Source organism: Borostomias antarcticus (genome assembly GCF_949987555.1).
Source record: "Borostomias antarcticus genome assembly, chromosome: 11".
In the NCBI taxonomy this organism is placed as follows: domain Eukaryota; kingdom Metazoa; phylum Chordata; class Actinopteri; order Stomiiformes; family Stomiidae; genus Borostomias; species Borostomias antarcticus.
The window spans coordinates 3,485,569-3,508,031 of record NC_140244.1 but is presented as its reverse complement, the minus strand read 5'-3'; the positions used below and the strand labels follow the sequence as shown (position 1 = coordinate 3,508,031).

The window sequence follows — 22,463 nt, the reverse complement described above, 5'->3', positions numbered from 1 at the left end:
CCTGTTCAGGGCCTCGTTCTCCTTCCCCTCGCGCTCCAGCCTCTGGGGTCGAGACGGGACCAGGTGAGGTCAGACACACAGCAGGGGGGACAACACTGGACCAGCAGTGACTAGTCTAGCAGAGGGGACAACACTGGACCAGCAGTGACTAGTCTAGCAGGGGGGACAACACTGGACCAGCAGTGACTAGTCTAGCAGGGGAGACAACACTGGACCAGCAGTGACTAGTCTAGCAGAGGGGACAACACTGGACCAGCAGTGACTAGTCTAGCAGAGGGGACAACACTGGACCAGCAGTGACTAGTCTAGCAGAGGGGACAACACTGGACCAGCAGTGACTAGTCTAGCAGAGGGGACAGCACTGGACCAGCAGTGACTAGTCTAGCAGGGGAGACAACACTGGACCAGCAGTGACTAGTCTAGCAGAGGGGACAACACTGGACCAGCAGTGACTAGTCTAGCAGAGGGGTCAACACTGGACCAGCAGTGACTAGTCTAGCAGAGGGGACAACACTGGACCAGCAGTGACTAGTCTAGCAGAGGGGACAACACTGGACCAGCAGTGACTAGTCTAGCAGAGGGGACAACACTGGACCAGCAGTGACTAGTCTAGCAGAGGGGACAACACTGGACCAGCAGTGACTAGTCTAGCAGGGGGGACAACACTGGACCAGCAGTGACTAGTCTAGGGGTCCATTTCAATGACAAGAAACCATATTTTTGCATTCCTACAAAACAAACAGAGGCTAAATATTCCAAAATAAACACTCCATGTTTCTCTAATGCGAGCAGCTCCAGATCCGTATTGAATCGGCGCTGTAGTGAATGAAGGGTCTGTGGGTACCGCCCCCCCCCCCCCCCCCCTCACCAGGCACTGCTGGCAGGACTCCTGTTGATGGTTGAACTGGGGGGCTTTGGGGAAGTAGGCCCTCAGCTTGGACCACACCTCCTCCGGCACCAACCGTCTCTCCGTCTCCAGGATACACAGACCTCCTGCCGGGGGGAGGGCGCAGAACGACAGACATGGAACCATCATCACAACCACAGGACGGGAGCCGGAACCGTGAACACACAGGGTCAGAGACTTGAGCGGGCGTTGCGCTACTACCGGCCACCTTTTGAGAAAAGATAGTCTAAGACCACTATGAATGGGATATTTCAAAAATCTTTACACTTTGAAGAAATTCTGTATGAAGTGAATGGCACTGGTTAAAGTGATCATCTCAAACTTCCCGGTTGAGTTATGTGTGGCGACGCCTAAGGTGATTGCGGGTGTGTTTTTGGACTGCGTTTGCCAGCGATCACTTCAAAACCAAAACAGTGTTGCTTGTGTGATGTCAGCGGACAGGACAGAACCTGAGGGGTCACAACTTCACAATAACATGAATAAATAATTATATTTTACGCCGACGATCTCTTCTAAGATGTCTTTCCGTCGGTTTGTTTTCGTGTGTCGTTTCAGAGGTTTGCTCACCTCACCTGCGTGCGACGGTCTTTTCCTCGTTTGCTCGGCCGTGACCGCTGGACTAGCAAGTGATAAAAAACTATATTGAAGTGTTCAAAAATGCTAGTTACCGTGACAGCAGAGGATGTCCTCATTGAAGGTCTTCCTCTCCTCGTCTCCGGCGCCATCCTGAGGCTCGGGCCCGCACTCTGGTCAGAACCAATCAGAACAGAGAGCATGGAGGTCACTGTCGCACTCTGGTCAGAACCAATCAGAACAGAGAGCATGGAGGTCACTGTCGCACTCTGGTCAGAACCAATCAGAACAGAGAGCATGGAGGTCACTGTCGCACTCTGGTCAGAACCAATCAGAACAGAGAGCATGGAGGTCACTGTCGCACTCTGGTCAGAACCAATCAGAACAGAGAGCATGGAGGTCACTGTCGCACTCTGGTCAGAACCAATCAGAACAGAGAGCATGGAGGTCACTGTCGCACTCTGGTCAGAACCAATCAGAAGAGAGAGCATGGAGGTCACTGTCGCACTCTGGTCAGAACCAATCAGAACAGAGAGCATGGTGGTCAAGAGGGGACAATGACAGTCAATTCCAATGGGAGGCAAACGGATGCTATTCTCCGTTATCTAGCTGGTAACCTAGATATCTACCCAGCTGTAGATCTCTCTAGCGTACCTGTGGTGGCTGTGATGTCGGGCGTCTCTCCGTTGATCTTCCCGTTGCTGTGTTTGGTCTCCTCCTCGTCCTCCTCCAGCTGCTCCAGAGCCAGCTGCTTCCAGATACGCAGGGACGCCTTGCCCACCCAGTAGCCCTCGTCACTGGAGACGTGGGAGAGGGGAGGTTACACACGCACACGCACACACGCACACACACACACACACACACACACACACACACGTCGCACAGTCCTTCACACCCACTCACATAACACAGCCCCCCCCCCCCACAAACACCCAGTAGCCCTCGTCACTGGAGACGTGGGAGAGGGGAGTTTACACATGCACACGCACGCACGCACGCACACACCTCACACACACAGTCCTTCACACCTACTCACATAACCCAACGCCCCTCCCCACGCCACAAACACCCAGTAGCCCTTGTCACTGGAGACGTGGGAGAGGGGAGTTTACACACACACACACACACACACACACACACACACACACACACACACACACACACACACACACACACACACACACACACACACACACACACACACACACACACACACACACACACACGTCACCTCTTGCTGTTGCCTTTCACCATGTTGGAGACTTCCCTGTAGTCCTCGTTGAGCTGGTTCTTCAGCCTCAACACCCGACAGCGCTGGCCCACACACTCCTCACACAGAGACGAGCCTGAGCGCACACACACGCACACACGCGCACACACACACCCGACACACGCACACCCGACACGCACACACGCGCACACGCACACACGCACACACACACACAGAAATTTGAGTTGTTTTACTATACATTTGAACATGTTTAGTCTTTTAAAAGCAGTCACTCCGAATGTGTATCTTAACCCATATAGGCTACAGCAGGGGTGCTCGAATACAAATCCTAAAGCTCCACATTCCCCCCCCGATAATCCCAAGGTTCGTCTTTTAAGAAAACAATTCTACTACAAATAACCATTTGTATCTCCTCTCCTCTCTTCCTGTCTTATTTCCTCACCTCCTGTCTCCTCGTCTCCTCCTGTCTTATCTTCTCACCTCCTGTATCTCCTCCTTTCCAATTTCACCCCGAGCTCAAAATTATTATTATTTTTTTTCTTCATAGTGGCGGATCAAATTGCCATTTCACAAGAGCTACCTTTTCGTGGCATATTAAGCACATGGGTTTGGTGCTCGTTGGAGGGAGGATGAGGGCATATTTTGCGATCCATTCATCTGAATTGCCTATTTTCACTGTTGACTTTTCTTTTGGCCACCTGTGAACATGCCATTTCAGCTACACTAGAAATACCTGAGGCTAAAACTAACATCAGGCAAGCTACTAGCTACTTTAGCTACTACTGTACTACAGTAGCTAGCTAACTTCAGATGAAATGAATGTTAGCTGCGCTGTAAACTCACATGACCCCAGTGTTGCCAGATAGACCACAAACACACGGCCGTGACCCTATAGACAACAAACACACGACCGTGACCCCTATAGACCCCAAACACACGACCGTGACCCTATAGACCCCAAACACACGACCGTGACCCTATAGACCCCAAACACACGACCGTGACCCTATAGACCACAAACACACGACCGTGACCCTATAGACCACAGCACACACACGACCGTGACCCTATAGACCACAAACACACGACCGTGACCCCTATAGACCCCAAACACACGACCGTGACCCTATAGACCCCAAACACACGACCGTGACCCTATAGACCACAAACACACGACCGTGACCCTATAGACCACAGCACACACACAACCGTGACCCTATAGACCCCAAACACACGACCGTGACCCCTATAGACCACAAACACACGACCGTGACCCCTATAGACCCCAAACACACGACCGTGACCCCTATAGACCCCAAACACACGACCGTGACCCTATAGACCCCAAACACACAACCGTGACCCTATAGACCCCAAACACACAACCGTGACCCTATAGACCCCAAACACACGACCGTGACCCTATAGACCCCAAACACACGACCGTGACCCCTATAGACCACAAACACACGACCGTGACCCTATAGACCCCAAACACACGACCGTGACCCCTATAGACCCCAAACACACGACCGTGACCCCTATAGACCCCAAACACACGACCGTGACCCCTATAGACCACAGCAAACACACGACCGTGACCCCTATAGACCACAAACACACGACCGTGACCCCTATAGATCACAAACACACGACCGTGACCCCTATAGACCACAGCACACACACGACCGTGACCCTAGACCACAAACACACGACCGTGACCCTAGACCACAAACACACGACCGTGACCCCTATAGACCCCAAACACACGACCGTGACCCCTATAGACCACAAACACACGACCGTGACCCTATAGACCACAAACACATGACCGTGACCCTATAGACCACAAACACACGACCGTGACCCCTATAGACCACAAACACACGACCGTGACCCCTATAGACCCCAAACACACGACCGTGACCCCTATAGACCACAAACACACGACCGTGACCCCTATAGACCCCAAACACACGACCGTGACCCTATAGACCCCAAACACACGACCGTGACCCTATAGACCCCAAACACACGACCGTGACCCCTATAGACCACAAACACACGGCCGTGACCCCTATAGACCACAAACACACGACCGTGACCCCTATAGACCACAAACACACGACCGTGACCCCTATAGACCACAAACACATGACCGTGACCCCTATAGACCCCAAACACACGACCGTGACAGCCAGCTCTTACAGTCCAGTCGAGGTCCTCCCCCGTAGCGCTCGTAGAGCAGCCGGGCGGCGCGCTGGGAGATCCTCTTGGCCTCGCCCACCTTGTCCGGGTGCAGCTTGCCGTGCGAACACAGGAAGTGGGAGTTGTCCATCTCCTTGGTGGACGTCGAGTCGTCCAGCCACTTCTTCAGCCAGTCCAGGGGGACGAACTCGTACGGCTGGCCTGCCGGGAAGAGCACACGCGGAGACGCGCTGCCGTTTAATCGCCGCTAACGCAGACGCCGCTGTGTACAAACGGGGTATCGGGGGGGTGTATAGGTAACTAAAGAAGTGGGTATACTGTGGGTCCATGGATACAGAAGTGGGTATACCTGCGTATACCCTCCACTACACCACTGACGTTCGTATCATTACAATGAATTGCATTTATTTCTACGCTCTCTAAATGGACATTTCACATTATTGCACATTAGCACGAGCATTCTTGCTGTCTGGCGTTTGTCAGAAAAACAGGCATAGCTAGAGTAAACATCGGCATTTCATCAAGTGAATTTCATATAGGTCTACATTATGTAAAGCCTCAACTACACTACCTAAACATACAGTATATACCCTCAACTACACTACCTAAACATACAGTACCTGTATATACCCTCAACTACACTACCTAAACATACAGTATATACCCTCAACTACACTACCTCAACATACAGTATATACCATCAACTACACTACCTCAACATACAGTATATACCCTCAACTACACTACCTAAACATACAGTATATAGCCTCAACTACACTACCTAAACATACAGTATATACCCTCAACTACACTACCTAAACATACAGTATATACCCTCAACTACACTACCTAAATACAGTATATACCCTCAACTACACTACCTAAATACAGTATATACCCTCAACTACACTACCTAAACATACAGTATATACCCTCAACTACACTACCTAAACACAGTATATACCCTCAACTACACTACCTAAACATACAGTATATACCCTCAACTACACTACCTAAACATACAGTATATACCCTCAACTACACTACCTAAATACAGTATATACCCTCAACTACACTACCTAAATACAGTATATACCCTCAACTACACTACCTAAACATACAGTATATACCCTCAACTACACTACCTCAACATACAGTATATACCCTCAACTACACTACCTCAACATACAGTATATACCCTCAACTACACTACCTAAACATACAGTATATAGCCTCAACTACACTACCTAAACATACAGTATATACCCTCAACTACACTACCTAAACATACAGTATATACCCTCAACTACACTACCTAAATACAGTATATACCCTCAACTACACTACCTAAACATATAGTATATACCCTCAACTACACTACCTAAATACAGTATATACCCTCAACTACACTACCTAAACATACAGTATATACCCTCAACTACACTACCTAAACATACAGTATATAGCCTCAACTACACTACCTAAACACCGTATATACCCTCAACTACACTACCTCAACATACAGTATATACCCTCAACTACACTACCTAAACATACAGTATATACCCTCAACTACACTACCTAAACATACAGTATATACCCTCAACTACACTACCTAAACATACAGTATATACCCTCAACTACACTACCTAAACATACAGTATATACCCTCAACTACACTACCTAAGTAAAGTATATACCCTCAACTACACTACCTAAACATACAGTATATACCCTCAACTACACTACCTAAACATACAGTATATACCCTCAACTACACTACCTAAACATACAGTATATACCCTCAACTACACTACCTAAACATACAGTATATACCCTCAACTACACTACCTAAACATACAGTATATACCCTCAACTACACTACCTAAACATCCAGTATATACCCTCAACTACACTACCTAAACATACAGTATATACCCTCAACTACACTACCTAAATATACAGTATATACCCTCAACTACACTACCTAAACCTACAGTATATACCCTCAACTACACTACCTAAACATACAGTATATACCCTCAACTACACTACCTAAACCTACAGTATATACCCTCAACTACACTACCTAAACATACAGTATATACCCTCAACTACACTACCTAAACATACAGTATATACCCTCAACTACACTACCTAAACATACAGTATATAGCCTCAACTACACTACCTAAACATACAGTATATACCCTAAACTACACTACCTAAATACAGTATATACCCTCAACTACACTACCTAAATACAGTATATACCCTCAACTACACTACCTAAACATACAGTATATACCCTCAACTACACTACCTAAACATACAGTATATACCCTAAACTACACTACCTAAATACAGTATATTCCCTCAACTACACTACCTAAATACAGTATATACCCTCAACTACACTACCTAAACATACAGTATATACCCTCAACTACACTACCTAAACATACAGTATATACCCTCAACTACACTACCTAAGTAAAGTATATACCCTCAACTACACTACCTAAATACAGTATATACCCTCAACTACACTACCTAAACATACAGTATATACCCTCAACTACACTACCTAAATACAGTATATACCCTCAACTACACTACCTAAACATACAGTATATACCCTCAACTACACTACCTAAATACAGTATATACCCTCAACTACACTACCTAAACATACAGTATATAGCCTCAACTACACTACCTAAACATACAGTATATACCCTAAACTACACTACCTAAATACAGTATATACCCTCAACTACACTACCTAAATACAGTATATACCCTCAACTACACTACCTAAACATACAGTATATACCCTCAACTACACTACCTAAACATACAGTATATACCCTCAACTACACTACCTAAGTAAAGTATATACCCTCAACTACACTACCTAAACATACAGTATATACCCTCAACTACACTACCTAAACATACAGTATATACCCTCAACTACACTACCTAAACATACAGTATATACCCTCAACTACACTACCTAAACATACAGTATATACCCTCAACTACACTACCTAAACATACAGTATATACCCTCAACTACACTACCTAAACATCCAGTATATACCCTCAACTACACTACCTAAACATACAGTATATACCCTCAACTACACTACCTAAATACAGTATATACCCTCAACTACACTACCTAAATACAGTATATACCCTCAACTACACTACCTAAACATGAGACAGTATATACCCTCAACTACACTACCTAAATACAGTATATACCCTCAACTACACTACCTAAACATATAGTATATACCCTCAACTACACTACCTAAACATACAGTATATACCCTCAACTACACTACCTAAATACAGTATATACCCTCAACTACACTACCTAAATATACAGTATATACCCTCAACTACACTACCTAAACATACAGTATATAGCCTCAACTACACTACCTAAACAGTTTATACCCTCAACTACACTACCTAAACATACAGTATATACCCTCAACTACACTACCTAAACATACAGTATATACCCTCAACTACACTACCTAAACATACAGTATATACCCTCAACTACACTACCTAAACATGCAGTATATACCCTCAACTACACTACCTAAACATCCAGTATATACCCTCAACTACACTACCTAAACATCCAGTATATACCCTCAACTACACTACCTAAATACAGTATATACCCTCAACTACACCTCCTAAACATACAGTATATACCCTCAACTACACTACCTAAATACAGTATATACCCTCAACTACACTACCTAAACACAGTATATACCCTCAACTACACTACCTAAATACAGTATATACCCTCAACTACACTACCTAAATACAGTATATACCCTCAACTACACTACCTAAACATACAGTATATACCCTCAACTACACTACCTAAATATACAGTATATACCCTCAACTACACTACCTAAACATACAGTATATACCCTCAACTACACTACCTAAATACAGTATATACCCTCAACTACACTACCTAAATACAGTATATACCCTCAACTACACTACCTAAATACAGTATATACCCTCAACTACACTACCTAAACATACAGTATATACCCTCAACTACACTACCTAAATACAGTATATACCCTCAACTACACTACCTAAACATATAGTATATACCCTCAACTACACTACCTAAACATACAGTATATACCCTCAACTACACTACCTAAATACAGTATATACCCTCAACTACACTACCTAAACATATAGTATATACCCTCAACTACACTACCTAAACATACAGTATATACCCTCAACTACACTACCTAAACATATAGTATATACCCTCAACTACACTACCTAAATACAGTATATACCCTCAACTACACTACCTAAACATACAGTATATACCCTCAACTACACTACCTAAACACAGTATATACCCTCAACTACACTACCTAAACATACAGTATATACCCTCAACTACACTACCTAAACATACAGTATATACCCTCAACTACACTACCTAAACATACAGTATATACCCTCAACTACACTACCTAAACATACAGTATATACCCTCAACTACACTACCTAAACATACAGTATATACCCTCAACTACACTACCTAAATACAGTATATACCCTCAACTACACTACCTAAATACAGTATATACCCTCAACTACACTACCTTAACATACATATAATGGAAAGAATTCAGTGAAAAAGAAATTCATAGAGGAGCAAATACACAAAACATAGCCTTTAAACATTGTAGTTTTTAAATATCAACAGTTTTCAAGCTTAGACAGACAGAGGGAGCCATCCTAACTGCTACAGTTCCCATACCAGCCTGACTCCAACGCTTTTAACTCCCACACACTGACTTCACTACGCTGCGCTGTCTATATAAATCAAAAGACACAACCCGGGGTGAACATTGTCATCGTGAAGCCGTGAAGTGTTAGAATGTTTTTACCGACCGTCTTCCGTGGGTAAAAGCTCGTAGAGCTCCTTCACCTCTTCGTGCTTGGCCTTGCCCTTGTCCACGCTCAGCCGTCTCATGTCGGCCATCTCGCAGCACCACTCCTCGAACTGACGGTTGTCCCGGTCCACCAGCCTCTGCAGGAAGACTGACGCACAGGGGGAGGGGGGGCGTTCAGACTCGGCAAACGTTCGCAACCTTTTTTTTCCGGTTGGCTTTGTGTTCACCGCAAACTTTTGCGAACACAAGCGAACGGTCCGAGAAGGTAGTTTGCAGTGAACAGAAATAGACGCTGGACTGAGGTAAATGTAATTGCTGAATGGATGAATGGATGAATGGATACCGGAGGCCCTTTTACTTCTAACTAGTGTTAAATTAGGTTGTGTACTATTTTACATCCAAAATATATCATCCCGAAAATCATGATTGATCACAGAAGGGCTTTCCGTTCAAATGTAACCGTTCAAAGACAACATGAATGTTCGCCTCCGTTTGCTGAATTCGAACGCCGCTCAGGACAGAGGGACGGAACTAGCCATGTCACAAACTCTTCAACACGGACGCTCGTAACCTTAACCACTCCTCCAGGGAAGCTGGTACGCAGACACGCTGGAAGACGCTTCATTTAAGTTGCTTGAAATACTAAAGATCTTAAAATCAAACTATTGTGGATATTTGGAGCGAGCCGTCTCCTCACCTGGCACCTCGACGCTGGCCTCGTTGGGTTCGGCGACCTCCTCCTCCCCCTGGCACTTGTACACCAGCATGTATGCGTTCCTGGAGCAGTGGTAGCCTTTACTGCACTTGGGCTTGCGCGCTTGGGACTTCACGGTCTCGGCTAGAGCAAGAAGCGAGGGGAGAGAGAGAGGCCGAGAAAAAGAGACGAGAAGCGATTTACACGATTGACGTTGATGTATAAAAAATGGCGTCCGGTTTCTCTCTCTCTCTCTCTCTCCCGAGTACACGCCGTCGGCTGCGTGCGGGACTCACCGATGTCCTCCTCGATCCCCAGCTGCAGCTTCTTGCCCTCCATCTTCTCGATCTCCTCGTCGTTGAACTTGTACCAGTCGCTGGTGCGCGCGTCCCTGGCGTGGGCGATGTAGTGGCCGGAGTAGGCGCTGACGCCCCGGTGGATCAGCACGGCGCTCAGCTCGTACACACACTTCTCATCTGGGAGGGGGGGGGCAGCCACCCGGGCCAGACGCACGCGCACACACACATACAGGCGGGAAAAAACAGACTAACCAACTTTCCACAATGCTTCGGCGCGGGGACGCGTTTTCTAGACGGCGCGCGGTCGATTTGCCATGACGTAAATAAAACGTGACGCGCAAAGCTAACTTTAACGGGAGAGCCGAGGAAGGGGTGACGACGACGTGACTACAGCCGTCTCCTCCCACCACAGCTTAGGGGAAGACTGATCCGTGCAGAAACACTCAAGTGTGTTGCATCGATTCATCTTATGTTTTGATCATGTATCTATCAGTCAGAAACATAAAGAACGAGTGTAAACTATTATTTCGTTCAGGAACGCTGACATCATAGATTGATTTCATATTTATCGCCACAAATGGAATGCAGTTAAGTTTGGCGCTGGTGGCTCAAAGGTCAAGGTCAAGGTCAAGGTAAAGGTCAAGGTAAAGGTCAAGGTCAACTTTATTTATATAGCACATTTAAAATCAACCGAAGTTGCGCCAAAGTGCACCTACAGTGGTTCTCTGGATGAGCCGAGCGGCGTGCTTAAACAAATCAAGGAGCGTGCTCCAAACCCGGGTTAAACCAGGAGAAGGGATGACACGGTGTGGACTAATACGCCCATGACCACCCCGGTATTAGCGGTAACGCCGTCTCTAATCTACTACACGTCACGTGTTGATGTGGTTTGCTGAGTCGTCGAGAGTCTGGCGCTACCTTTTCCCTCCAGGAAGGGGCCCATGTCCAGCTGCTCTGGGAAACTGATGAAGGTGTTGAGCTTCTTCTTGTGTCCCGTTTGTCTGGAATAATAAAAGACGGAAGCAATGTAGCCCGGATTAACTATATTGAACGATCTGATGAAAATGCCAGTGCCGTATTCACCATCTGAGATACGGCGTCTGGTACACGGTAGGTAATTCACACATGACATAGTGCAGATGTAGCTGAACCAAAGAAACTGAGGGGTCAGTGTAGAGGGGTTAGTGTAGAGGGGTTAGTGTAGAGGGGTTAGTGTAGAGGAGTTAGTGTAGAGGGGTCAGTGATGAGGGGTCAGTGTAGAGGGGTCAGTGTTGAGGGGTCAGTGTTGAGGGGTCAGTGTAGAGGGGTTAGTGTAGAGGGGTCAGTGTAGAGGGGTTAGTGTAGAGGTCAGTGTAGAGAGGTCAGTGTAGAGGGGTTAGTGTAGAGGGGTCAGTGTAGAGGGGTCAGTGTAGAGGGGTTAGTGTAGAGGAGTTAGTGATGAGGGGTCAGTGTAGAGGGGTCAGTGTAGAGGGGTCAGTGTTGAGGGGTCAGTGTTGAGGGGTCAGTGTTGAGGGGTCAGTGTAGAGGGGTCAGTGTAGAGGGGTCAGTGTAGAGGGGTTAGTGTAGAGGGGTTAGTGTAGAGGGGTTAGTGTAGAGGGGTCAGTGTAGAGGGGTCAGTGTAGAGGGGTCAGTGTAGAGGGGTCAGTGTAGAGGGGTCAGTGTAGAGGGGTCAGTGTAGAGGGGTCAGTGTAGAGGGGTCAGTGTAGAGGGGTTAGTGTAGAGGGGTTAGTGTAGAGGGGTTAGTGTAGAGGGGTCAGTGTAGAGGGGTCAGTGTAGAGGGGTCAGTGTAGAGGGGTCAGTGTAGAGGGGTCAGTGTAGAGGGGTCAGTGTAGAGGGGTTAGTGTAGAGGGGTTAGTGTAGAGGGGTCAGTGTAGAGGGGTCAGTGTAGAGGGGTCAGTGTAGAGGGGTTAGTGTAGAGGGGTTAGTGTAGAGGGGTTAGTGTAGAGGGGTCAGTGTAGAGGGGTCAGTGTAGAGGGGTCAGTGTAGAGGGGTTAGTGTAGAGGGGTTAGTGTAGAGGGGTTAGTGTAGAGGGGTCAGTGTAGAGGGGTCAGTGTAGAGGGGTCAGTGTAGAGGGGTTAGTGTAGAGGGGTTAGTGTAGAGGGGTTAGTGTAGAGGGGTCAGTGTAGAGGGGTCAGTGTAGAGGGGTCAGTGTAGAGGGGTCAGTGTAGAGGGGTTAGTGTAGAGGGGTCAGTGTAGAGGGGTCAGTGTAGAGGGGTTAGTGTAGAGGGGTCAGTGTAGAGGGGTCAGTGTAGAGGGGTTAGTGTAGAGGGGTCAGTGTAGAGGGGTTAGTGTAGAGGGGTCAGTGTAGAGGGGTCAGTGTAGAGGGGTCAGTGTAGAGGGGTTAGTGTAGAGGGGTTAGTGTAGAGGGGTCAGTGTAGAGGGGTCAGTGTAGAGAGGTCAGTGTAGAGGGGTTAGTGTAGAGGGGTCAGTGTAGAGGGGTCAGTGTAGAGGGGTCAGTGTAGAGGGGTCAGTGTAGAGGGGTTAGTGTAGAGGGGTCAGTGTAGAGGGGTTAGTGTAGAGGGGTCAGTGTAGAGGGGTCAGTGTAGAGGGGTCAGTGTAGAGGGGTTACGGTAGAGGGGTTAGTGTAGAGGGGTCAGTGTAGAGGGGTCAGTGTAGAGGGGTCAGTGTAGAGGGGTCAGTGTAGAGGGGTCAGTGTAGAGGGGTTACGGTAGAGGGGTTACGGTAGAGGGGTTAACCTGTCGAAGACGAAGCGCATGAGCTGCAGGTTGAGGGTGCGCGGGAGGCTGTGGAGTTTGATGCGTCGCGTGGCGCTCTGTTTGCTCTGGCAGCTCTCACAGTAGTACCGATTGTCCCCATCCAGCTTCTCCTCCTAGCAGAGAGGACGGTGGGTAAACACACATCAACACTCGTTCAGTCCTGAGTCACTGGCTGTGTTCGGAATCGCTCCCTATTCACTATAAAGTGCACTATATAGGGCGTCAGCCATTTTGTTTGTAGTGTCCGAATTCTCCACGGAATTTTCGTTCCCTATATAGTCCACTATTTATTACCCACAATTCACCTTGATTTCCAGGGAACAGTGCATGTACCCTACATTTTCTCCGTTCCCTAGGTAGTTCACTACATGGTGAACCCTATATAGGGAATAGGGAGTGAGGGAACGAGGGAGCGATTCCGAACACAGCTACTGACTCCAGGTCCCTTCAGGAGCAACTGCAAACATACCTTGTTAATCTATGTCATAATCATCAATACTGTTTTTATCTTTACTATAAGGCCAGAAATGGTGCGTGACTTCTGTGTCCCAAATATCTCCACAACCGGCCACTGTTTTAAGTTGATGTATTGCTCAGGACCCAAGGATGTGCATGTCTCGGGTGAAGCTGAGAAATGTACGTTTTTGCTAATTTTACCAATGTTGTCATATAGCTGTAGTATAGTGTCATGCTTGGATCGTGTGGTTTATTCTTGTCTGGTTTATTTATTATTTTTGTGTGCTGAAATGTAAAAGCACTTTGAGCTGCAGTCTCTGTATGAAGTGCTATACAAATACAGTTTATTATTATTAATAATATAATAATATTATTATTATTATTATGACTCATGTTTAACAAAGTAATGATACACTGCATTTATTACACTGAGGAATCAACTATTTGACATCACTCTCCATGATTGCCAAATAGGGAACTCTGTGACTTCATAATGAATAATTAGCATGAGGAACTCTGTGACATAATAATAAATTATTACCTTGCAGAACTCTGTGACATCATAATGGTAATGACCCTCCCTACCTTAAAGAACTCCTCACTCCACAAGACCCCTCCTGCAATCTTCTATCTGGAAACAGCCTGCTTCATCCTACCCCCAGGAGTAAGCTCAACTCTATGGAAGGCCCTGTTTCCTCATACCCCCAGGACTAATGCTGCGTTCCATTTGGCTCGTGAAGTCGTGATTCAGGTGATACTACTCGCAGTTTTAACTGGAGCGGCCCTCACGACTTGTTTTCTCGGCTCGTGAACTCATACCACTCGGCCCTAGCTGCCTGTTAGCTCTGCAAGTCATGAATAAGATGCCAGCTCCCTGTGGAACTAAGTGAAACTTTAGAAATACTGTTTTATTAGCATTTCTGTCTTATTTATGCGTCATTAAATCAGTTGTACACACAGTATTCCCCAACTGCGGACATGTTCGCGACCTTTTTTGTACGTGCAAAATACCGCATAATATGTCTATCTACTGGTTTGGCAAACAAAGCTAGCTAATATCCATCTTTGTTCCGAGCTGTTGTTCAGGGTTTTTCCTGTATAGAGGATTTTTTGGCGCCCCCCCAAAGTGATTTTAGCCAGAGCCAAAGGAAAATCACCAGTGCCAAAATGCTAAAAATTTAGAATAAAAATAGCAAGTCAAATTCTCTTCAAATGTGTTTGATAGCTTGTTTCAAGTGCAGCCCACCCCTGTCTTGCATTGTCCTTGGTTTGGACCACTAGTAACCGAGATAATGAATAGACAGGTTATCAGTATCTTAAACGGTTTCTCTTCATATCCATATCCAAAAGCCCTGGTTGTTATCTACTGGAACACGGTTCCCTCGTGGGCGACGTCGTTTTCCGTCTCTACCACCTCACCACTTCCCAGACAAATCAACGGCAGCATAGGTCTCAGCTCTATGGGAGACTGGGCCTTTTGCTCAGCTGCCCCCTGCCTTGGGAATGCCCTTCCTGACAATCTGAGGGCGCCAGACTCTGGATTCTTTTATGAGTATCTTATATATTTTATATATATTATTTAGTTTCTCTGTTTTCTTAATGACTTTGTGATTGTTTCAACACTTTGAGATTGTTTCACAGTGAAAAGTGCTCTATAAATAAATTATTATTATTTTATTATTATTACCTTGAGGAACTCTGTGACATCACAATGAAATGATTACCGTGAGGAACTGTGTGACATCACAATGAATGATTACCAGGAGGAACTCTGACATCATAATGAATGATTACCTTGAGGAACTCCGTGACATCACAATGAGTGATTACCTTGAGGAACTCTGTGACATCACAATCAGTGATTACCTTGAGGAACTCTGTGACATCACAATCAGTGATTACCTTGAGGAACTCTGTGACACACTCTGTGAGGTTCTTGTGACCCTGGATGTTGAGCTCCAGTTCATAGAATCGGGACGGTAGAGGCGATGCGCGGCTACACTGGTTACACCTGGGTCCAAAACACAGACAGCACCATGAGCATGTGAGTGTATCAAGCAACCTTTACCGGATTAATGGGACTTTTTCAGAGGAGGCTCTCATAACTAAGTATTTGTGCAGTGAGGAGGGGAAGAGCTGAATTAAATCTATGCTGTCAAATAAAAGGGATAAAATGAAAAATGGTGCGTGCTTGATCTTGATCCAGAGTCATAAAAGGCAAAGGTGTGGCCCTGATAAAAGCATAACCTTTAAAGGCACAAAGTTCAGACCTAATGAAAATACCCAGATGTCGAGGTTGTCCCGTTAAAATTACCGGGGAGTTTTTCATATGCATTGAGAATGGAAATAAACAGCCTTTAAACCAAGCAGCATTTCTGAGAGGCCCCATCAGTGATGGTCCAGCAGAGAACCAGACGAGATGACTTTATAAAATCATCCAATTAAAGGTGAGGCCAAGGACATCTCTAGGAGCAACCTGAAGATTCCACCTTCACCACATACAACTACCCTCTTTTTTCTTCTACAATCCTTGAATTTTCCAGCTCTCTTGATATAAACATGACTGTTTTTCCTCCATGTGTGCAGCAGCATCCGATTCTATAACACATGTATTCATCTGTCTGTCTGGCTACGGCGTGCATGGCCTTGTGGTGTAGGGGTAGAGGGGCATTTCAGTCGCATCATCATGTGCTCATTTGGTTCTTACACAGTGACGTAGGAGAACTGTCCGCAGAACTGCTGTTGGATGATGTTCTGGATGTTGGGGTTCTTCTGTTTGGAGAGGGTGTCCTCCAGGAGAGACAGGAAGAGCTTGGAGAACTCCTGGGCATCCTAGACATGGAAGACAAGAACAAGGAATAGGAGGGCTGGATATCTTTTTGAATTTCAAGAATCAATTCGATTCCGACTCACAAGGTTCAGAATCGATTATCACGATTCAATTCGGTTAGTGTTACTAAAACCTTTTTTGTTTTTTTGTTGCTGTAACCTTAATTACATGACTACCAAGTTATGCAACACATCAACAGGCCTACTACGGCTGGGTATAGATACTGATTTCCAAAAATGAATGAATGAATGAATGATTGAATGAACTAATGAACTATTAATTCCTTCATTTATTCATTCATTCATTAAGTAAAAGATCGATTCTGAATCATTTGATTCAGAATCGATTAATCTATTTTTTTAACCCAGCCCTAATGAATAGGACTAGTGGACAGTAAGGGGGGAGTCAGTCACTTAGATAATGAACAGTAAGGGAAGTCAGTCACTTGGATAATGATATGTAATGTAACAAGTTAAACCAAGTTGATCAAGCAACAGGCCTCATTCAGCAAAGTGTACAGCATGGATGTACCTGCTGCTGCCCAGTGTCCAGCCCCAGGGCTTTGACCAGCCCCGACGGGTCGATGTATCTTCTGTTGCTGTTCTGCAGGAGTGCAAACAGGTACTGGAGGTGTTCACAGATGGTCTGAGGCTCATAGTCTGGAGAAAGACAAACATGTTGTCAAAACATTTTGAGGGTGGGATCTCTACAAGTTACATTTTAGGATGGATTATCCTTTTAAAACAGTCACTGTGTCCCAGCAATATAATCCAAACGTATAAAGGATGTTTTTTTCCAGACCGATTTACTGAAACAGTTCTTTAAGTGTACACAGAAGCAGGCTGTTTCCAGCTCGAAGTGTACACACACATCAAACATCTGATTGCTGTAGTTGTCAGTGCCTATAAAAAGTAAGCACCCCCCCCCCCCCCCCACTGGACTTTTTCATATTTTATGGTGTTACAACATGGAATCAATCCAAATTGATTTAATTTAGGCTTTTTTGTCACTGATAAACACAGTGACACAGTAGTCTATGATGTCCAAGTGAAAAATAATTATATTTTGCTTAACTAATTACAGATGAAAAACAAAATAATTTATTCCCTAAGTATTCATCCCCCTCTCCCCATCCCTTCACTTGAACATGTCTTTAACCAGCTAACTCCATATCTCCATTCTCCACCAGAACCACCTCCAAGACCCTCACCAGTCCGGGTTCAAGCAGGGTCACTCAACTGAGAGCAAACTCTCTCTCTCCTCTGTCCTGATAATCCTGAACCTGTCAGCAGCGTCTGACATGGTGGACCACCAGATCCTCCTCTCCACCCTCGAGGAGAAAGGCGTCTCAGGATCTACACTCTCCCTGTTTGCATCCAACCTGACAGGCCGCTCCTACCAGGTGACACGGAGAGGGTCTGAACCACTCAGGCTGAGGGCTATGGGGGTTCCACAAGGGTCAGTTCTAGGTCCTCTTCTTTTTTCTCTCTACATTCTCTGCGTTCTGTCATTTGCTCGCATGGCTTCTCCTATTGTTATGCTGATGACACCCAGCTGGTCGTGTCATTTCCCCCCTCTGACACACAAGTGGAGGCACACGTTGCTGCGCGCTTGGCTGACATCTCAGGAGTGGGTGGCGTGGGAATGAACTGCCCACTGACGTCGTAACAGCGTAGTCACTGCCCATCTTTCCCAGCAGGCTGAAAACTCAACTCTTCAAGAAGTACTAACCTGACCCTTCCTCTTACCAACTATTGTTTTGTATTTAGCTGTTCTTGCACTTTGACTTTAGCACAAAGTTAAGCTTTTAATCGCTTGTTTAGAAAGCAGATGCACTTCTAAGTTCTGGCGAATAGTAGTATACTTGACTAATACCCATGTTAAATGCAATTATTGTTGCTTTGGATAAAAGTGTCTGCTAAATGACTAATGTAATTTCTCTCTACTTCGCTTCATTCATTTTGCCATCTATCTGTAAAGGTTTTCCAGCCCCTGCAGACAAGAATCCCCAGAACATGATGCTGCAACCACCGTGGTTCACAGTAGGGATGGTATTTTTAGGTTAATGTGTGGTGTTAAGCTTGCACCAAGCATAACGCTTAGTGTTCAGGCCAATTCAATTTTAAATCTCATGGGACCACAGAATCTTCTTCAACTTGAGCACTCTCCCACATAACCTGACGGAAAGCTTTGTTGGAAACAAACGTTTGGAAAAGGGCGAGCGCTTTCAAAACTGAGACCGGGCAGGTGACTGGATATATCCCGTCTATCATGGGCATATCAAATTCTTACCTAAGCCGGGGGAAGAGCGAAAACATGTTTTCCGCAGAGAAAAGCCTTCAGTGTTGTTCTTTGCTTTTCTTTCAATGAAGAAGTACTCTCCAGTTCAGATGTAACTGACGGCTTGACACTTGGTGGCCTCTCTGACAATGGCCTGCCTCGTCCACTTTCTTCGTTTTTCAGTCTGGCCTGTTCTAAGCAGATTCAGTTGAACCATATTCTCTCCATTTTTTTGTGATGGGACTTAACTATGCTCCAGATAATGCCTTTGAAATTCCGGCAAACGTTTTTCATTAATTTTCTGCAATCTCTTAAATATGTCAGCTATCTATCTATTAATAATATCTACCATTACCTAACAATGCTGGCTTCCATTAACATAACGTTAGCTAGCTAGCTAAATGTGGTCGGTGGAGCTAGCTTGCTTACCTCAGTGCGAACTGAGCACTGGGCGTCCTAGCACCTTGGATTGGTTACGTGTGCCAGGTCACCTCACATCAAAACTACTAGCAGGCTACATTGAATTCACTTTGGAATATCAAGAAAACGACAGTAAGAGACCACTGACACTTTTAAAGCAACCTCAGTCAGGATTTTGACAGTAGCAGGGGCACAAAGGCCATGGTGGCCCCAATGATTTTCATGGCATCGCGGCCAGTATGAGGGCCAATGGCAGCCATGGACATCATGGGCCACCGTGAAATTCTGTCCCTGGGTGTGTCATTGTCATTGCAAAGGGGGTGAATACTGATGCAATGCGAAAAAGTCAAAGGGGGGGGAATATAGGCACTGTATGTGGTGCTGTTACCTCAGTCCATGTTGTAGATACTGTATGTGGTGGTGTTATGTTGTAGGTAGTGTATGTGGTGGTGTTATGGTGTAGGTAGTGTATGTGGTGTTATGGTGTAGGTAGTGTATGTGGTGGTGTTATGGTGTAGATACTGTATGTGGTGTTGTTATGTTGTAGGTAGTGTATGTGGTGATGTTATGTTGTAGATACTGTATGTGGTGTTGTTATGTTGTAGGTAGTGTATGTGGTGGTGTTATGTTGTAGATACTGTGTGTGGTGATGTTATGTTGTAGATACTGTGTGTGGTGATGTTATGTTGTAGATACTGTGTGTGGTGGTGTTATATTGTAGGTAGTGTATGTGGTGTTATGTTGTAGATACTGTATGTGGTGGTGTTATGTTGTAGGTAGTGTATGTGGTGGTGTTATGTTGTAGGTAGTGTATGTGGTGGTGTTATGGTGTAGGTAGTGAATGTGGTGGTGTTATGTTGTAGGTAGTGTATGTGGTGGTGTTATGTTGTAGGTAGTGTATGTGGTGGTGTTATATTGCAGGTAGTGTATGTGGTGGTGTTATGTTGTAGGTAGTGTATGTGGTGGTGTTATGGTGTAGGTAGTGAATGTGGTGGTGTTGTTATGTTGTAGGTAGTGTATGTGGTGTTATGTTGTAGATACTGTATGGAGTGGTGTTGTTATGTTGTAGGTAGTGTATGTGGTGGTGTTATATTGTAGGTAGTGTATGTGGTGGTGTTATATTGTAGGTAGTGTATGTGGTGGTGTTATGTTGTAGGTAGTGTATGTGGTGGTGTTATGGTGTAGGTAGTGAATGTGGTGGTGTTATGTTGTAGGTAGTGTATGTGGTGTTGTTATGGTGTAGGTAGTGTATGTGGTGGTGTTATGGTGTAGGTAGTGTATGTGGTGTTGTTATGTTGTAGATACTGTATGTGGTGGTGTTATATTGCAGGTAGTGTATGTGGTGGTGTTATGTTGTAGGTAGTGTATGTGGTGGTGTTATGTTGTAGGTAGTGTATGTGGTGGTGTTATATTGCAGGTAGTGTATGTGGTGGTGTTATGTTGTAGGTAGTGTATGTGGTGGTGTTATGTTGTAGGTAGTGTATGTGGTGGTGTTATGTTGTAGGTAGTGTATGTGGTGTTATGTTGTAGGTAGTGTATGTGGTGGTGTTATGGTGTAGGTAGTGTATGTGGTGGTGTTATATTGTAGGTAGTGTATGTGGTGGTGTTATGTTGTAGATACTGTATGTGGTGCTGTTACCTGAGTCCATGTTGTGCTCCTCAGCGCGGGCGCTCTCACACATGTAGAGGGTTCTGCGGAGCTCCAGGTTGTGGAACCACACCTGCAGGAAGGTGTTGACGTAGCAGGTGGCCCCCAAGTTGGTCAGCCCCACAAACGTGTTCTGAGAGAGAGACAGAGGGGGACAGAGTGAGAGGGAGAGAGAGAGAGGGGGGAGGAAGAGAGAGGAGAGTGAGAGAGAGAGAGGAGAGTGAGAGAGTATATATATATATGTATGTGTGAGAGAGGTCAGTTTAACCACAACTATTCATTTTTTGTTTGTTTTTTCCACTTAAGGTTGTTGGTTCTGAACGCATTACAGGATACAAGCCTTAATGCATTACTAGATACATGAATGAAGATACCTTGTCTCTTCGCTCCGAGTTTGGGTCATCGATGTTGTGGAAAGCATTTTCATCAATCTCCCCAAGCCAGGCGTGTTCTCCAATACCCACCAAGCAATTGGGGTTCCCTTTGCAATTCCTCCTGCAAGGGTTAAGTCAGAATCAGAATCATAAACATGTATTGCAATGCATTTTACTACAAGGAATTTGTTTCGGTGACAGAGCATAGAAAGGAGACAACAGTGGACAGGGTGCAGGGACTAGACGGGACAGTGCAAATGAGCAGTGCAAAATATGAACACACAAATATACCCCCAAAAAAGTAATGGTGATCATCATTCTTGCAGTTTGCAACATCTAGCACATTTCACATTCAACCGGAGGTTAATAACTTAAACCGACTAACTTGGACCTTGATTAGCCAAGTACAGACATTCAAGCCGCATCTATTTACTGAGCCATATAACCAGTTAGGCCTGAAAAGCAATTTGAGCAATATAGTACCTTGAAAGCTAGCCAACTGACAACGGAATTTAAGATGAATTTAAGAAGTTGCCAGTGTTGAGGATGTGTATTGCGAAAGTGAAAATGTGTGCCTGCTGTACCTGCAAGCTCCCCTCTTGCACGCCGGTACACCGACTCGGTACGCCATCTCAATGTGCTCCCGTTGAATATCCTCCGGTCTCACCGACTCGACCCAGCGCCAAGCTGCCTTCTCGAGCTGCAAGCGGGGCGCCATTCTGCAAAAAAAGAGGGTCCAAATCTGGGTGCGCTGGCCAGGAGAGGTCGGGGATGCTGCGGCCTAGATAACCTCAGCTAACAGTTAGCCAATGGCAGCGGCTGTCACTAGCTAGCCATTGTTGGTACTGCT

At 45.6% G+C, this 22,463-nt stretch overlaps 1 protein-coding gene across 2 annotated transcripts in view; it reads right to left on the bottom strand.

Moving 5' to 3' along the window:
* usp48 (ubiquitin specific peptidase 48) overlaps positions 1–22,463 on the bottom strand; it is a 28,027-nt gene that overhangs the window by 5,061 nt on the left and 503 nt on the right. For both annotated transcript variants that reach the window (XR_014630677.1, XM_084446267.1), the window contains exons 2-18: positions 22,198–22,332; positions 21,614–21,734; positions 21,231–21,372; positions 17,423–17,550; positions 16,769–16,893; positions 15,964–16,072; positions 13,585–13,718; positions 11,807–11,889; positions 10,886–11,065; positions 10,593–10,733; positions 9,894–10,043; positions 4,920–5,120; positions 2,712–2,826; positions 2,135–2,277; positions 1,576–1,653; positions 869–993; positions 1–42 (exon numbers count right to left, since the gene is read on the bottom strand). The exon at positions 1–42 is cut by the window's left edge and continues 81 nt beyond it. Coding sequence is in view for 1 of the 2 variants with exons in the window: in XM_084446267.1 (XP_084302393.1) it covers positions 1–42; positions 869–993; positions 1,576–1,653; positions 2,135–2,277; positions 2,712–2,826; positions 4,920–5,120; positions 9,894–10,043; positions 10,593–10,733; positions 10,886–11,065; positions 11,807–11,889; positions 13,585–13,718; positions 15,964–16,072; positions 16,769–16,893; positions 17,423–17,550; positions 21,231–21,372; positions 21,614–21,734; positions 22,198–22,331 (2,151 nt within the window). In the remaining variant the exon portion in view is untranslated. The remainder of the gene's footprint in view (positions 43–868; positions 994–1,575; positions 1,654–2,134; positions 2,278–2,711; positions 2,827–4,919; positions 5,121–9,893; positions 10,044–10,592; positions 10,734–10,885; positions 11,066–11,806; positions 11,890–13,584; positions 13,719–15,963; positions 16,073–16,768; positions 16,894–17,422; positions 17,551–21,230; positions 21,373–21,613; positions 21,735–22,197; positions 22,333–22,463) is intronic.